The sequence below is a fragment of the Stegodyphus dumicola genome, chromosome 3, assembly GCF_044657685.1.
Source record: "Stegodyphus dumicola isolate Sdum_Otavi_A_Nest chromosome 3, ASM4465768v1".
Taxonomy (NCBI): Eukaryota; Metazoa; Arthropoda; class Arachnida; order Araneae; family Eresidae; genus Stegodyphus; species Stegodyphus dumicola.
Window position 1 is genome coordinate 228,406,748 of NC_140770.1, and position 13,706 is coordinate 228,420,453.

Below are 13,706 nucleotides of genomic sequence, written 5' to 3' on the forward strand. Positions count from 1 at the left end.
ATTTTGTTTCAAAATTTTAACAATAAGATATACTTCGTCTCCAGTTCTTAAAGTTTTTGCCTAAAATCTTTTGCTATGTTTATTAGAAGGGATTCAGAACATTTTTAAGTATCAATTTCGCAATTGATGAAGTAGTTAATTTCTTTAAACTCCAATTATTAATTCTCAGTGCAATACAAAACCTTTTTTATTTAAAACATATAAAAATCAATTGAGGTCGTTATTTTGGAAACTGGAATGAATCAATTATATTTAAATGTACGTCAGTAGGAAAAATGTTTTCATGATACGAGTAGATCTACTAAGAGGTCGGTCACGGAATGAATTAATTTCTTATTAAAAGTATATATATGTATGTATATATATAAGCACATACATTGTGCATAATTTAAGAAAAAGTTGAAAATTTTGGAATTCCGGTATGCCGTTTACATATACTGGTTTGCAGAAGTATATAAATTTGTGAGAAATCACATAATAGCGAGAAAATTTTCAAAAAATAAGTTTGCATTCTTAGTGCATTAACATTTCTTGTTGCTTTTCATTTACATTTAATTCAAGAGGCATTCACAGTGGGTGGGGAAAAATTACATATTTTGTTTATTGATATTAATTTCCTGTTTTGAATGTATGGGTTCTGCTTTGAATGTGAGATCGAATTTAAACCTATATTGCAAATTTCTGTAATATTAATTAATTGCTTTATTATACTATTCATTACATCATGGCTTGTCTGCAAATGCAAACACATATATATTCTATTCCAAGTAAGGCATCCTTCTTCTCCCTAAATAAACGTAAGTATCTATTTACTTAGGTTCTGCTCGTCAGTGCCCTGTAATCGATTGTGATGGACCCAACTGTCGAAAGGTGCGTAACAATGATGGATGTCTGACTTGTATTTGTGATCCAAAATGCGTTGAACCTAAGTGCGATCCAGGTTGTGAAATTCTAAGAGATGTACCACCAGGTCAATGTCCTGGATGTGTGTGCAAAGTAACCGTTGTACAAGCTGTAGTGCATAGTAAGTGCTAAATTTTCATTAGATCATAAAGAATCGCGCAAATGTCTCCATATAAGAGGCCCTATTTTGAGTGGACACTACAAGCTATAACATATTTTCTATATGCTTACCATTAATCTCATCACACATCACCATATGCAGACACTAGTGATGACGCCAGCTTCAAGAATATACTAGATATAAAGACTTCTAGTTGTGTAGTAAATGTACTTATCCAGCCGAAGAGTATTTAGAGATTTGTAGCTGCATGCCTTTCCCTTTGTATGCTTATTAGCAAAAGTTACCGGGCGTAATATGAAAGGAAAATCTCATAATACCAAATGGGGCTAGGCCATTGACTAGATATACCACTCAGCAGAACCACGCCATCCAGTTTCAAGATGTATGGAGACTTTTGCGCTGCATAATGTGTTTCAGACTTTTGCGCTGCCTAATCAAGTATTTTAATTACATAGAAAAAATTTCATATTAATGTAAGGACGTATATAATGCAAAATAATAATAAAAAATATTTTTTTTAATTCCTCACATATTCCGTTTGGAAAGAAACGCATGCATAAACAAAGAAATCAAAATCTCAGTGACAAACTTCAAGAAATAGAGCGGCAAAATATGCCAAAACCAAAAATTTTCCTCTGCATCCTCATCAAAGGTTGTTCAACGAAAGAAGTAAATTATTAAGTGAAATACCCGACGACTATGCAACGGAAGATATGCAATTCATACTTAAATTTTGGTTTTGATGTATTTTCTCAACTATTTCTTGCTGTCTGCCACAGTGCTTCTGGTTTCTTGGTTTGTGCAAGTTATTTATTCCGAAATGAATATGAGATAAAATTTAAACGTATTTTTTATTTTATTTTAAATTATTATCACTACTTGTTGCTGCTATCAACGCGTAATTGGACTAGATTTTGATTTGCATTTTATTTTACATTTATTCATGTGTATATAGATATGTAGCGTATTTACGTGCTGAAAATTTAAAAAATATTTCGTATAATAAACCCTTTTTCAATCTGCTCACAGAGCGAGCTTCCCTGAACTTTAAAAAGGATTAACCCACTCAGTAATTTTAAACCCTAAAGAGTCACGCCGAACTTTTCCCATCTGACTGTTGAAATTTATATTAGCCTAGTCTAAGAACTGACCAGTCACAGCGAACCAAATGCGAACTGGCATTCAGTTTCACTTAGCTACATTCACCTTCTCTAATTATTTCTGGATGGCTTGAGGTCTTATGAGTAGTAGAGACAACAATAAGAAGAGACAAAATTTATGTTAAAGGGAAATGAAAATGAAGATATCGGAAACTAACCCTCGTTTCGCGTTAAATAAAAAAGCCGCAAAGATTCGAAAGTTTCTTTTTTCAATTTATATCTGAGAAGTAAAGCTGTCATCTGTTTTTCAACATATTCACCATGTACATTTAAGTGCTTGTCATAGCGCTTGAATAGTTCAACTTACCAGTCCTTTCTGCATAAAACCCAGCCGCGTGCGACTTCAACCTGTCACAGAGGTTTCAAGTTCCTCATCATCAGTGAAGTGCTGTACCTCAAGTCACTTCTTCATTGCAGGGGACAGATGGTAATCGGAAAGAGCCATGTCCGGGATGAAGGGTAGATTTTGTAAACACATGCCATTCGAATTGGAGCGAAAGTTGTTGTCTTTGTTGAGCATTGTGAGGGCGACTGTTATCGTCTAGGAATACAACCTCAGAATTCAGCAGACCGCGATGCTTGCTGTACATGTCTCTTTTCGGGTTTTTCAATTTCAGTTTCTCTGTTAGGTACACTTCAGAATTGACTGTCGTACCACATTCTATGAATTCAGCAAATAAGATTCCATTAGCATCTCAACCGCCCTCGCTGACACCATAACCTGCCACTCTGACAAAGTTCGATGGGCTTTCCTTGGCCAGTTTGGAAAACCGGTATAACCCCATGCCCATGACTATTACTAATGACTATTGTCATTGTTCTTTACATTGTCTCGCATTTACATGCGCTACCCAGGTCTCATCGCCAGCCACTGTTCTGTTCAAAATCTTCTCTACTTCCGTGTGGTACCGGGAAAGAAATTCTAAGGCAGCAGATGTTTTTGTGGAATCTCCTTGAGAAGTTACGGTACCCATCAAGCACAGAACTTCCAGTAGCTTAATTTTCCAGTGACTACCTCTTATAAAAATAGTCCAAAAAATGTTCGGAAATTGTGAAAGTTCCCAGATTTATGGATTTTGTCAACAGTTTGTTTAACGAGATCATTACTCCCTACAAACCGCCTTTCACTCCCTGATTCATCATGAATGCATATTCCTAATCATTTGAAAATTTTCACCCAGTGACGCACTACACCTTCAGTCATAATGACACTGACTGTATATGACACACAATTCACGATGAATGTCTGTCACTGAGAGTTTGAGCAAAAATATTGTATCACTCCTCATAACTTGCATTTGGCGGGATTTCTATCAGCGGCGCACATTTTGTGGCGTAATAACCAGCATATGAGTGGCAGTACGACACTCTCAATAGGATAGCAGGAAGTTTTACTGAATCACAGATTGCTTGATGTAATAATGGTTGAGTTCTGCCAACTACTAACACCACGTCACAAAGGGCGTTAGTTTCCGAACTGCCCCCATATTAGATACTGTAGTGTTAATGTTACTATGCATTCTTTCTCGAATATAGGTTTCTTTTAAAGAGAAAAAAATTGTGATAGTTACCTGTATATTCTTATTGAAATCACGCCTTTCAGAAATTATATTATTTGCATAATTTTCCTCTCTCGATTTTCAAACGATAAAATTAGTAAAACAATTATGGAAATACAGTACGTATACATATATACGTATACATATATATATATATATATATATATATATATATATATATATATATATATATATATACAGAGCCTCTTTGTGAAAACTTGAAAAGTTTGGAATTACAAGTTTGCAAGGTATTCAACTTCGCAGACAATAACACAATGAATACGAGATATGGTTGACAATAATGATGAGCATAACAACGCATGAGGAATCTTTATAACTTCATAATTAATGGCATCTTTCAATTCAGACAAATGTCTTGTAATTGATGTGTACGCCTTAGATTACAGATAAACCCAGAACCAGAAATCCATTGGATGGGGTCGAAGGAATTGCGACGGCGACAAAGCTACAAAGGTACGAGAGATGCCTATATTTTCAAAACCGATATACGTTGAAAACTTTTAATTCCAATAAAAGTTCTTTCCCCTCTCCTTTCTTGTGTTTTCATTGGTTCTTTACAATGCTGTTATTTGCAAATGTTTTACGCTGGCAATTTTATATTTATCGTTTCAACGCCAATTATGGTTTTTCAGTGCGCTGGTCAATTCGTGCAGGAAAAGCATTGGTGTTGCCATTCGAAAATTTCGAAATATTTTCACTCTTACCGCAACCGTGAGAGCTCTATTATTTTAGATAATCACGACCTCGACCGTGTAGATTCAAAGAACAATGTCGTAAAATTCGTTTCGGTTGATTGTGCTGATAGACCGCTAAGAATTCGTAAATCGGAGAAGTTTTTTAGTGAGCCCTTTGTATATGCCTATTGGTCTATATATGTGCTCGCAGAAGTTGCTCGTTTCAGTCTAATATACATATACTAAGTCAATAGAAATAGTAAGTTCTAAATCTCACTTCTCCCTCTGCATAGTACATCTGACGGTACTATGCAGAATTTTTTAGATCACATGCAGCCATCATAAAATATTCTCCTGTAGCACCTCAGATGCAGGATGTGGTTCATTCATAACGGTTTAACCCTTTCCATATGGGTAAATATTTTTATTTAATGGAATTATACGGGCGATCAGCCGTGTACCGACCGTCTGCAACTGATTAATGTAGCTGTTTTCTACCGAATTACAAACTGAAATTTCAGAAGTGGAGCAGCGTATAAGCATAACATTTCGTCAAATACTTGGCCGTTTCATTATCTACGCAGTGTAAATAATAATGCCAGGTGTATAGAAATGCGGCTATGAATTGCACGATTGTAAAATTCAGGGATACCAGTTGTTGATTGCGGATAGGGTAGCTGTCCAAAATTGCATGCAGACTTCCGATATTTTTGAGAATCAGATAAACTAATGTTGAAATTGCTAAGATAATATAAACCAGTCCTTACTCCATGATAACAACTGTCATCATGATACATAATGTTCTTTTCAAACTAAGCCTGTGAGGACATGGAACATCAAATTTTGCCTAATATTCATACTCCTCTGTTCTCGTCTTTTACAATTTTTTTCCTCTTCTATGACGTGCATGGAAGAATTTACCAGTTTTGCGGAGAGGTTGTGCGACGGATGCTAGGAGAATAAATATAGAAGAAGAGGATAAATTTAAGAATAAAAATTTTATAAATTTATATAAGGATTCCTAGTAAAATGCAATTTTATGAAAATATATTTCTATCTTTATAGGGCAACGTCCTTGTCCTCCAATATCTTGTCCTGGTAAGAACTGCAGACAAACGAATGGGCCAGATGGTTGTCCAACTTGTGTTTGTGAGCAGCCATCATGTCCACCACCAAAGTGTGATCCAGGATGCGAAATACAAGCTGATGTTGCTCAAGGACAGTGTCCCACATGTATATGCCCTAGCTTCCCAGACGAAGGTAAGTTATGTCATTTTGAAATGTATATATATATGTATACAAACTTTTATTGTGGTGTATCAAAATAATTCAAAAGTGAGTAATTGAAGGAAATAAAATTGTATTTTCTATATTATTGATTCAAATTTTCTGTCTAGAGATTCAAGAACGTCGAACACTGGATATTGTTTCAATAATAAGTAATTCCAAAAGATTTAATTTTATGAGAAATCATTGCAATGCCTTAAAGACAGAACTCAGAAGAAATACATGACATTAGTAATGAGTAGTAGAATGAGAGATCTCAAGCAGATTACGTATTTATCGCATCAAGACCTTTTATCTTATTCTTATCAAAGAATAACTTGCTGTTTCTGAAGTTTGTCGTTGTATTATGCTTCAAAACGTATTACGCAATTATTTTGCTTAAACGTTTGTCTTTAATTAATTTGAGGATTGTAAGAACTCAAATCTTGGTTAATATTTCTGTCGTTTAAAAACACGAAAAGGGGTTATTACTTTCTATGAAATTCAAAATATTTATACATGATAACTCCATTCGTTTTTTTTTTCATAATATAAAACTCTAATTTTATGATTCTGTTGATAATATTGAACTAAATTTTTAAAACTGAAATCATGACACGAATATTTTATGAAACGCTACGAAAGTTATGTTTTTATAAAATTATCAAAGCTATTATTTTACTTTTTTAATTTCTTTTCCTCATTACGCATATGCATTTCAGAAGACGATGAGGATGATGAACTGTATTGTCCTAATCTGTTTTGCGCCGATTATGGATGCAGAGAAATACCTGGACCAGCAGGATGTCCTATTTGTATGTGTGATCCTATTTGCAAAACTCCTGTTTGCGAACCCGGTTGTCAAGTGGTCACAAATAAACAGCATGGCCGATGTCCTGTATGCATATGTAGTGCTCCACTGGATGGTAAGAATGCTTTATATTAACATTTTACGAATATCTTTCTAACTTATAATATTGCTTTGCTTTAATATGATTCAAACTAACAGTATTTTCTTCATTAAAATTACTAGTTAAAGATCTGAACTCTGAGGAAATGAATCCCACTGCGACTAAAGCTAAACAATCAAAAACTGTGTATCTTTATCTAATTTTATTTATATGTGTATGTCTTTCAGTATTTAATTATTTGCATTAAATTTTAATTCGTATTATATTTCTTATATAGCTGATCCTTCAGCCCCGTCTAATATCTCCCTACAAGCACAACCTGTAGAGACTATTAAAAATGTACAACAGCCTCAATTGCAAGAAACGGTGACATTCTCTGGGATCGTGGAACCAGTGGTGGCGGATGAAGACTCCATGCAATCCACTCTGCATACAACAGTGACTGTTGAAGTTCAGACAGAACCACAGGAAGTGGAAGAAGAAGAAAGTACTACTGAAGAACCAACGACCAGTACTACTACCGAAATGACGACGACGACGACTGAAGAACCTGAGCCTACCTGCCCGGCTCCTGTCTGTTCAGGTCTCAGATGCTCCATGGAAATAGATAGTGACGGTTGTGAAATTTGCAAATGTCGCTACAAATGCCCAAAACCAAAGTGCGTAGGCAATTGTTATGCAGAAACCAATGCCCCAGCACACAGATGTCCTGGATGCGTGTGTCCTCAAAGACCAAAGCGTAAGTATTTATCTGACCCATAATTTGATTTCCAATAATCTTTAACTATTTAGAAACGATTATCTTTATTGTTAAACTGAAAATACATTTTAAAATTCATACTGCATTTTAAAATATTCACATTTTCAATACCTTAAGAAAGCAAACACAGTTAATTATGATCACAAAAGATGACAAAAAACGGGGTGAATCTTTACAATATGGTAACTTGGCGATTTCTTGGCGAAACTTTGGCGACCAACCCTGCTACAGCAACCTGCTAGTTTTTGTTTTGGACGTCATTTTGTTTTCACGAAGTAAAGGCATGTTTTTTTTTCCCCCTCAACATTTTTTCCAACAATCTGCTAGCCGAATTACGCTTATGCTAGAACTTTTATGGAACAAAAGTGCTTAATCATGACGAAGTTTAGGTGCGAAATTGGGAGTAAGTGTAGAATCGTCCATTGCTTGCCGCGATTTTAAGAATTGCATATACACGGTATCCATGTACACGTCAATCTATTTTCACTTAAAAAAAAAAAATCCCAGAATTGCACAAAAATGGCATTTCGCACACTCTTGACTTTAGCCATGTACACATCGACCTGTTTCCACTTAAAAAGTTAAAGAAAATTGACAAAAATCCAATTCTTTTTACTCTTGTAAAAAGCGCCAAACAAATAAGTGGGCGTTTCTGCACTTCAGCAGCGAAATTGTTTCTAAGTGCTTATTAGCTAAAATCCCCATTGGAATTTTCTGGAAAATGCCACATTACATGTCTCATGATCTCTCATTTCTCTGAGATAAAATAATCTGTGATTCGAACTGTGTACTTCTTAGATTATTGCTAAAGTCCTAGCTAGTAACCTTTATCGCCTTACCAAAATGTTGCCAAACTACCTGTTACCATATTCTAAAGATTAGCCCAAAATGGTAAATAATAACGGAAACATTAAAAAAATGTAGAACACTTTATACAAAGTTCAGTAGGTTTGTCTTTAAAAGCTTTAATATTTCTGTAAATGTTCTCTTAATTTTTATGTTCGTAATATTTCTGTGATTGACACTCATTTTAAGTTTCTAGGGAAAATGCTTATGTAAAAGCTATTTAAAAAATTCTATGTGTGCACCACATGACGTTCTTGTACTGAATATTAAATTATACCCATTTTTTCTTGCATTTCATTTAAACGTATTGGATTGAATTAAATCTACTTCGTCGATAGCGCATAAACCACAATAGAATGAATGCACTCTTTAAAATTCACTATATTTGTTTAGCATAGCGACTCTCTGGCCCTAGGTTCACTTAACAGAGTTACATTTCATTCATTTTTTAACTATGTCTATGTCTATGTCATAACACAATTAAGAGGCAATCGGCCTAGTGCGGCCTTTACCAATATATTATATAAGTAGGGTTACATTTTTTAACTCAGAATGCACAAAATTTATATCATTTTAAGAATTATCTAATCGTTGCCACATGTTATATTCAAATACTATAAAAAATCTAAAACGGTGTATAAAAGAAATTAAACAAAGAACAACAACAACAACAATAAAAAAAAAAGAAAGAAAGAAACAGTTTTCACAGACGATTCAGTATTTTTCATTCAATTAATTCAGTTCTCACTTCGTGACAAGGCAAAAATGCATTAAAACTCAAGATGTCTGTATTGAAAATTATGAAGTAAATCTTAAACACTTATTTTCTCAAATAAATTCCAGAACGGATTAATTATTATTTAATTCGCAATAATAAAAGAAGGCGTTACCTTTGTTATTGGAGCTTACTTCTTCTAGATTGGCAACAAATTTACTATTCTGCTGTTTCAAATGTAAACAAGCAATGGCCCCCATTGCAAAAATGATTAGGCTTAGCGGCACTTAAACAACTTTTAATTTATTGATAACTGTACAAATATTGCATACAAATTTACTAAAGGCATAAAACGTAACCGGAAGATAAGAACAACCTAATTCAATCCTTTTTAAAGCAAAAAATGCAAAATTTACAAACGTATAAGAGTAAAGAAACTGAGATCACTGAGCCGAGTAACAGAGTGGATATATATATACATATATTTATATACTTTTGGTGCGGCCGATTCCAACCGAAATACGAGGTGCACATCTACGTGTTATAGCAGTCCTATATACAAAATTTCAACGTTCGGAGGTTACTCTTTCTTGAGTTATGCGAGATACATACGTACGTACGCACAGACGCCATGAAAAATTATCTTTAGAATTCATTTAAAATTAGTTTTACATTTTTTTTGGGGGGGGGGGAGAAAAGAGCCCTTTATCCTCTCCTTACGTACAGATGTCACGCAAAAGCATCGTTAAATTGCATTCGATTGCGGTGAAAATGGATATTTGCGTTGAAATATGATGTCTGAAACTTTTCGCGATTACAATACTTCCTTTTTACTTCGTACAAGGAAGTAAAAATCATTCTGTTGCTGAAATTGTAATTCAAAGTTAAAAAAATCATTCATAATCCTTACCCAAGATGAATAAACTTCAAAATATGTTTTATTTTTTATTAAAATATTCGACTTACAATCTGCAGAAAATAATACCTAATTTGTATTTCATCTTTAATACCTTTCAAATAAAATTCAAAATGTTGTTTTTATTATTTATTCAAAAAGATACATGTTTTTGTAATGCACAGAAATTCATCATTAAGCCTGTATTCTTATTGATATTAAAATATGATTTTGTAATGCACAGAAATTCATCATAAAGCCTGTATTCTTATTTATACTAAAATACAGTTACTGATTTTAATTTTTATCATACATGAAATTTAAATCATACGTGCTACATTATTACTTTTTTCTTTACAGCAAAACCTTGAATTCTTCAAGCAGGTATTCCTAGAAGCTGGTGATCTTCTTATGTGTCAGAAAAGACTTTTCGCAATGCAGAAAGACTCTCATTGCCAGTCCAGGGAATGGTGAAAAAAAAACTGAACTATGAGCTGCTTGATACAAACACTTCACTAAATAGAAAAAAATACCAAATCACTAAATCGAAGTATGGATTGAACTTAAAATTTTTAAATTAATGGTAAAGGGGTAATGAGAAACCATCGACTGGAATTGTATGCAGGAACTTTTCTAATATGCTTTTTTTACAAGAACAAAGTACGAACAATCAACTATATCGTGCCAAAATTATGAAATTTCAGTTAATATAGTAACTCTATAATATCCCATGTACTACATTGCATTGCCTCTTCTAATAGTTAGATTTTGTTTTTAAATTTTAAATTCTGAAATATTCTTTATATTCTTGAATAACAGCGAAACATTCTATGTTGTTTCCAGCATATACGAAAATTTGTATGCATATCGGCTTTGATTTTTAAAAGCTGTATTTTATTTTAATTATCCGTGCTTATGCACTGAACTATTTTTATTGTGTCTGATGCTCCATCAGTCCATCATTTCATTTGGTTTCGTTTGTTTTCCTTTCATTGTGGATGGGTGTTGATTACACATTTATTTATTTTCATCCTGTTACTCTTCACTGTCAAGGCAGCTTGATGTCAAAGTTCAGGACATTCCGCCTTTCGGAGCGAGGCTTTAAACTATGCACTTGATTCCTTTTTAGAGTGAAGCATTGTTTCTTCACTTCATGGTAAAATACAGCCTGATTATGCAGCTGCGTACAATCATCCTGTGAATAGCTTTTAAAAATACTTATATATCTTGCTGTAGTAATACAATGCAGAGAAACTTTGATTACTTAATGATTTCGGTGTGTCCTGCGCTATGGTGTTATAATCCGTGACAGAAAAAAGTGTCTACTTTTATGATTACAAGCATACAAGTACATGACTTTAACTGCTTGGCCCTATTTACTTTTATAATTGTTTTTCTATGTCCTCATTATTTATCCCCAAAATACTTTCATGATATTCAAGGTCATACATTTACTAACAGAAATAAATATTCATAATTTTATGATATATAAATTCAAAGACTAAACGTTTAACTGAATGTGACTGATTAAAATCAGTTTTGACTGTGTATACGTTTTTCCGAAATTTTTAGTTATTTTGTATGCTTTTAATCTAATATGAAAATCTTTCTTTTTATTTAACCTCATGTAATCGGAAAAGAACTTACTGATTTATCTTTTTGTCTGAATTGTTCAATAAGATGCAAAATATAATATCTTAGAACACCGAGAAACAAATCAGAAACAAGTTATATTTTCCCCCTCCTGTCGACTACTTTCTTTTGTAATGTTTTGCCTAAATTTTAGATGACTATTAACAAGATAAAAAAAACTTAAGTATAAAATTTGAGAATGTCAGCAACTTTTTTGTTTTGTATGTGATATAACATACTACATGATCTTCCCTCGATTTATATACGCTGGCTGTGGTAAAAACTCATTTTAATTAAATTGCTATCGTTCTTTGAATGCAGTAAGGGTATGACTACTTCCAAAAGCTTCCTAATGAAATCTAAGTTTCTCTGCAAAAGCTTTCTATAATCTTACACAGTGCACAATCTCTGTACAGTTGGATACTGCGCACCTTTTAAACACGACACTTGTAAAGAATGCATCTATTTAATTGAACACAAAGCAAAGAGGCCTTTTAAAAGTATGCCAATGAAACTCAATGTGCATGTCTGCTGTTTTTACCTTAAAAATGAACTTTTAATTTATTTCACATTGTCCGTGCAGTTTTTCACATTTATTTATTCATTTGAGAAGAAAATAGTGTTCAGATTCATGTATTATTTATTTATTTATTTATTTATTTATTTATTTTATTTATTTACACTGGAAGTGTACTTTGCCAATGCAAGAGATTTTTTATTCATGTGAATAATAAATACTCTTTTAAAATTGTGTTGTTTTCATTTTGAAATAGAACATATCACGTGAACTAAATCCTCTATAAAGAAAATAATGCACATCATACAGATTTAAATTTTTTGTGTGACTGTTTCATTTTAAATAAATCAAGATTTTCTCTTAATGTAAGGAAACATGCTGCTAACCACTTTCATAGTTCATTTGCGTAATATTGCTACGATAATTACAATCATATGTCAATAATTACCTTAAACAATAGGATATTACGCAAATAGAATATTTTCATATATTATTACTTTCGTCCAAAATAATTAATTGGCACAGAAAAAAATTGGAAAATGAAACAGTATAAATATTTTTCTTTTGATTTAAATTTTAATTGAATTTACAACGTTAAAAATAAATTCAGCTACCCATATTAAAGTTGACCATATAAATCTGTCATTTAGATGAATTGCAGTATAAATATTTTTCTTTTGATTTAAATTTTAATTGAATTTACAACGTTAAAAATAAATTCAGCTACCCATATTAAAGTTGACCATATAAATCTGTCATTTAGATGAATTGCAGTACATTTTGTTATTTAAAATAACTTTGTAATTCATACTGATAGATTTTTCTTCCCAGAGTGTGGAAAATCCTGTTTTTAATGACATACAATAAATCTGCATTTTGGTGAGATATAGCAATGTAATTTTACGCTGTTTAGAATGTTTTAATGCTGTTTAAAAACAAGCACTCAGTCTTGTAAGAGTACCTTTTCGCAAGGAAAACTGAATGTCATTCTTTGAGGGTATTCTTTGAGGGAAGAATAAAATAAAAAATCATTAACTTCGTTATTTTTAAACGAATAGTAAGAGTTTCTCTTTATCACATTATGAAAATATTAAGAAGAAAATATAGCTATTTTCACAGCTCCTTTGTCCAAGTATACTTCTATAAATAGCATGTCGAGACTGAAACTTGAGAATCTGCCAAAACAAATCCCTAAATATTTTAACAATAAAGGCACTTGACGAGTATCTGCCTGGAAAACATGTTTTCGTGAAGAATTTTATAAAAAAATTTGATTTGTATACGCAGAGTAAATGATACAAATACAATACAGCAGCCACTTTGTTCTGCTAGGTGAACCACTGAATTCAAATAAAACAGTACTTACGGGTTTTTCCATGCTGCCATCATATAAATGTATATATTTCACTCCTCAAGTGCTAAAATAGTTAATATTGTAGAGACATTAGGCATTTTTGGAAGCAAGCAAGATGAAAAATTAGCAACGCCTTCGCCGGGAATCGAACTGCTGACCTCTCAATTACGCTCTGAGCGTGCAGACCCTTACACCACGAAGGTTTCCTAAGAAGGCGGGAGAAGTACCTTATAATATGATATTCATTAAAACCTAAATCTATCTCAGTAAAATGTCATGACTCTATACCGCTAAAACGTGAATACATTGATATAAAGTAGTTCTAAAATAGATAGCATGTAAGATAATCAGACATAAAAGAATAAAGCAAAA

The 13,706-nt window shown here is 32.8% G+C and overlaps 1 protein-coding gene across 6 annotated transcripts in view; it reads left to right on the forward strand.

Annotated features, from left to right (window-relative positions):
* The window catches only part of LOC118180825 (uncharacterized), a 200,430-nt gene extending 188,219 nt beyond the window's left edge, over positions 1-12,211 (forward strand). For all 6 annotated transcript variants that reach the window (XM_035349880.2, XM_035349883.2, XM_035349882.2 and 3 more), the window contains 5 exons: positions 818-1,024; positions 5,504-5,698; positions 6,427-6,630; positions 6,893-7,354; positions 10,192-12,211. In XM_035349880.2, the coding sequence (XP_035205771.2) occupies positions 818-1,024; positions 5,504-5,698; positions 6,427-6,630; positions 6,893-7,354; positions 10,192-10,202 (1,079 nt within the window). In that variant the 3' untranslated portion in view covers positions 10,203-12,211. The remainder of the gene's footprint in view (positions 1-817; positions 1,025-5,503; positions 5,699-6,426; positions 6,631-6,892; positions 7,355-10,191) is intronic.
* Positions 12,212-13,706: the final 1,495 nt, after the last annotated feature.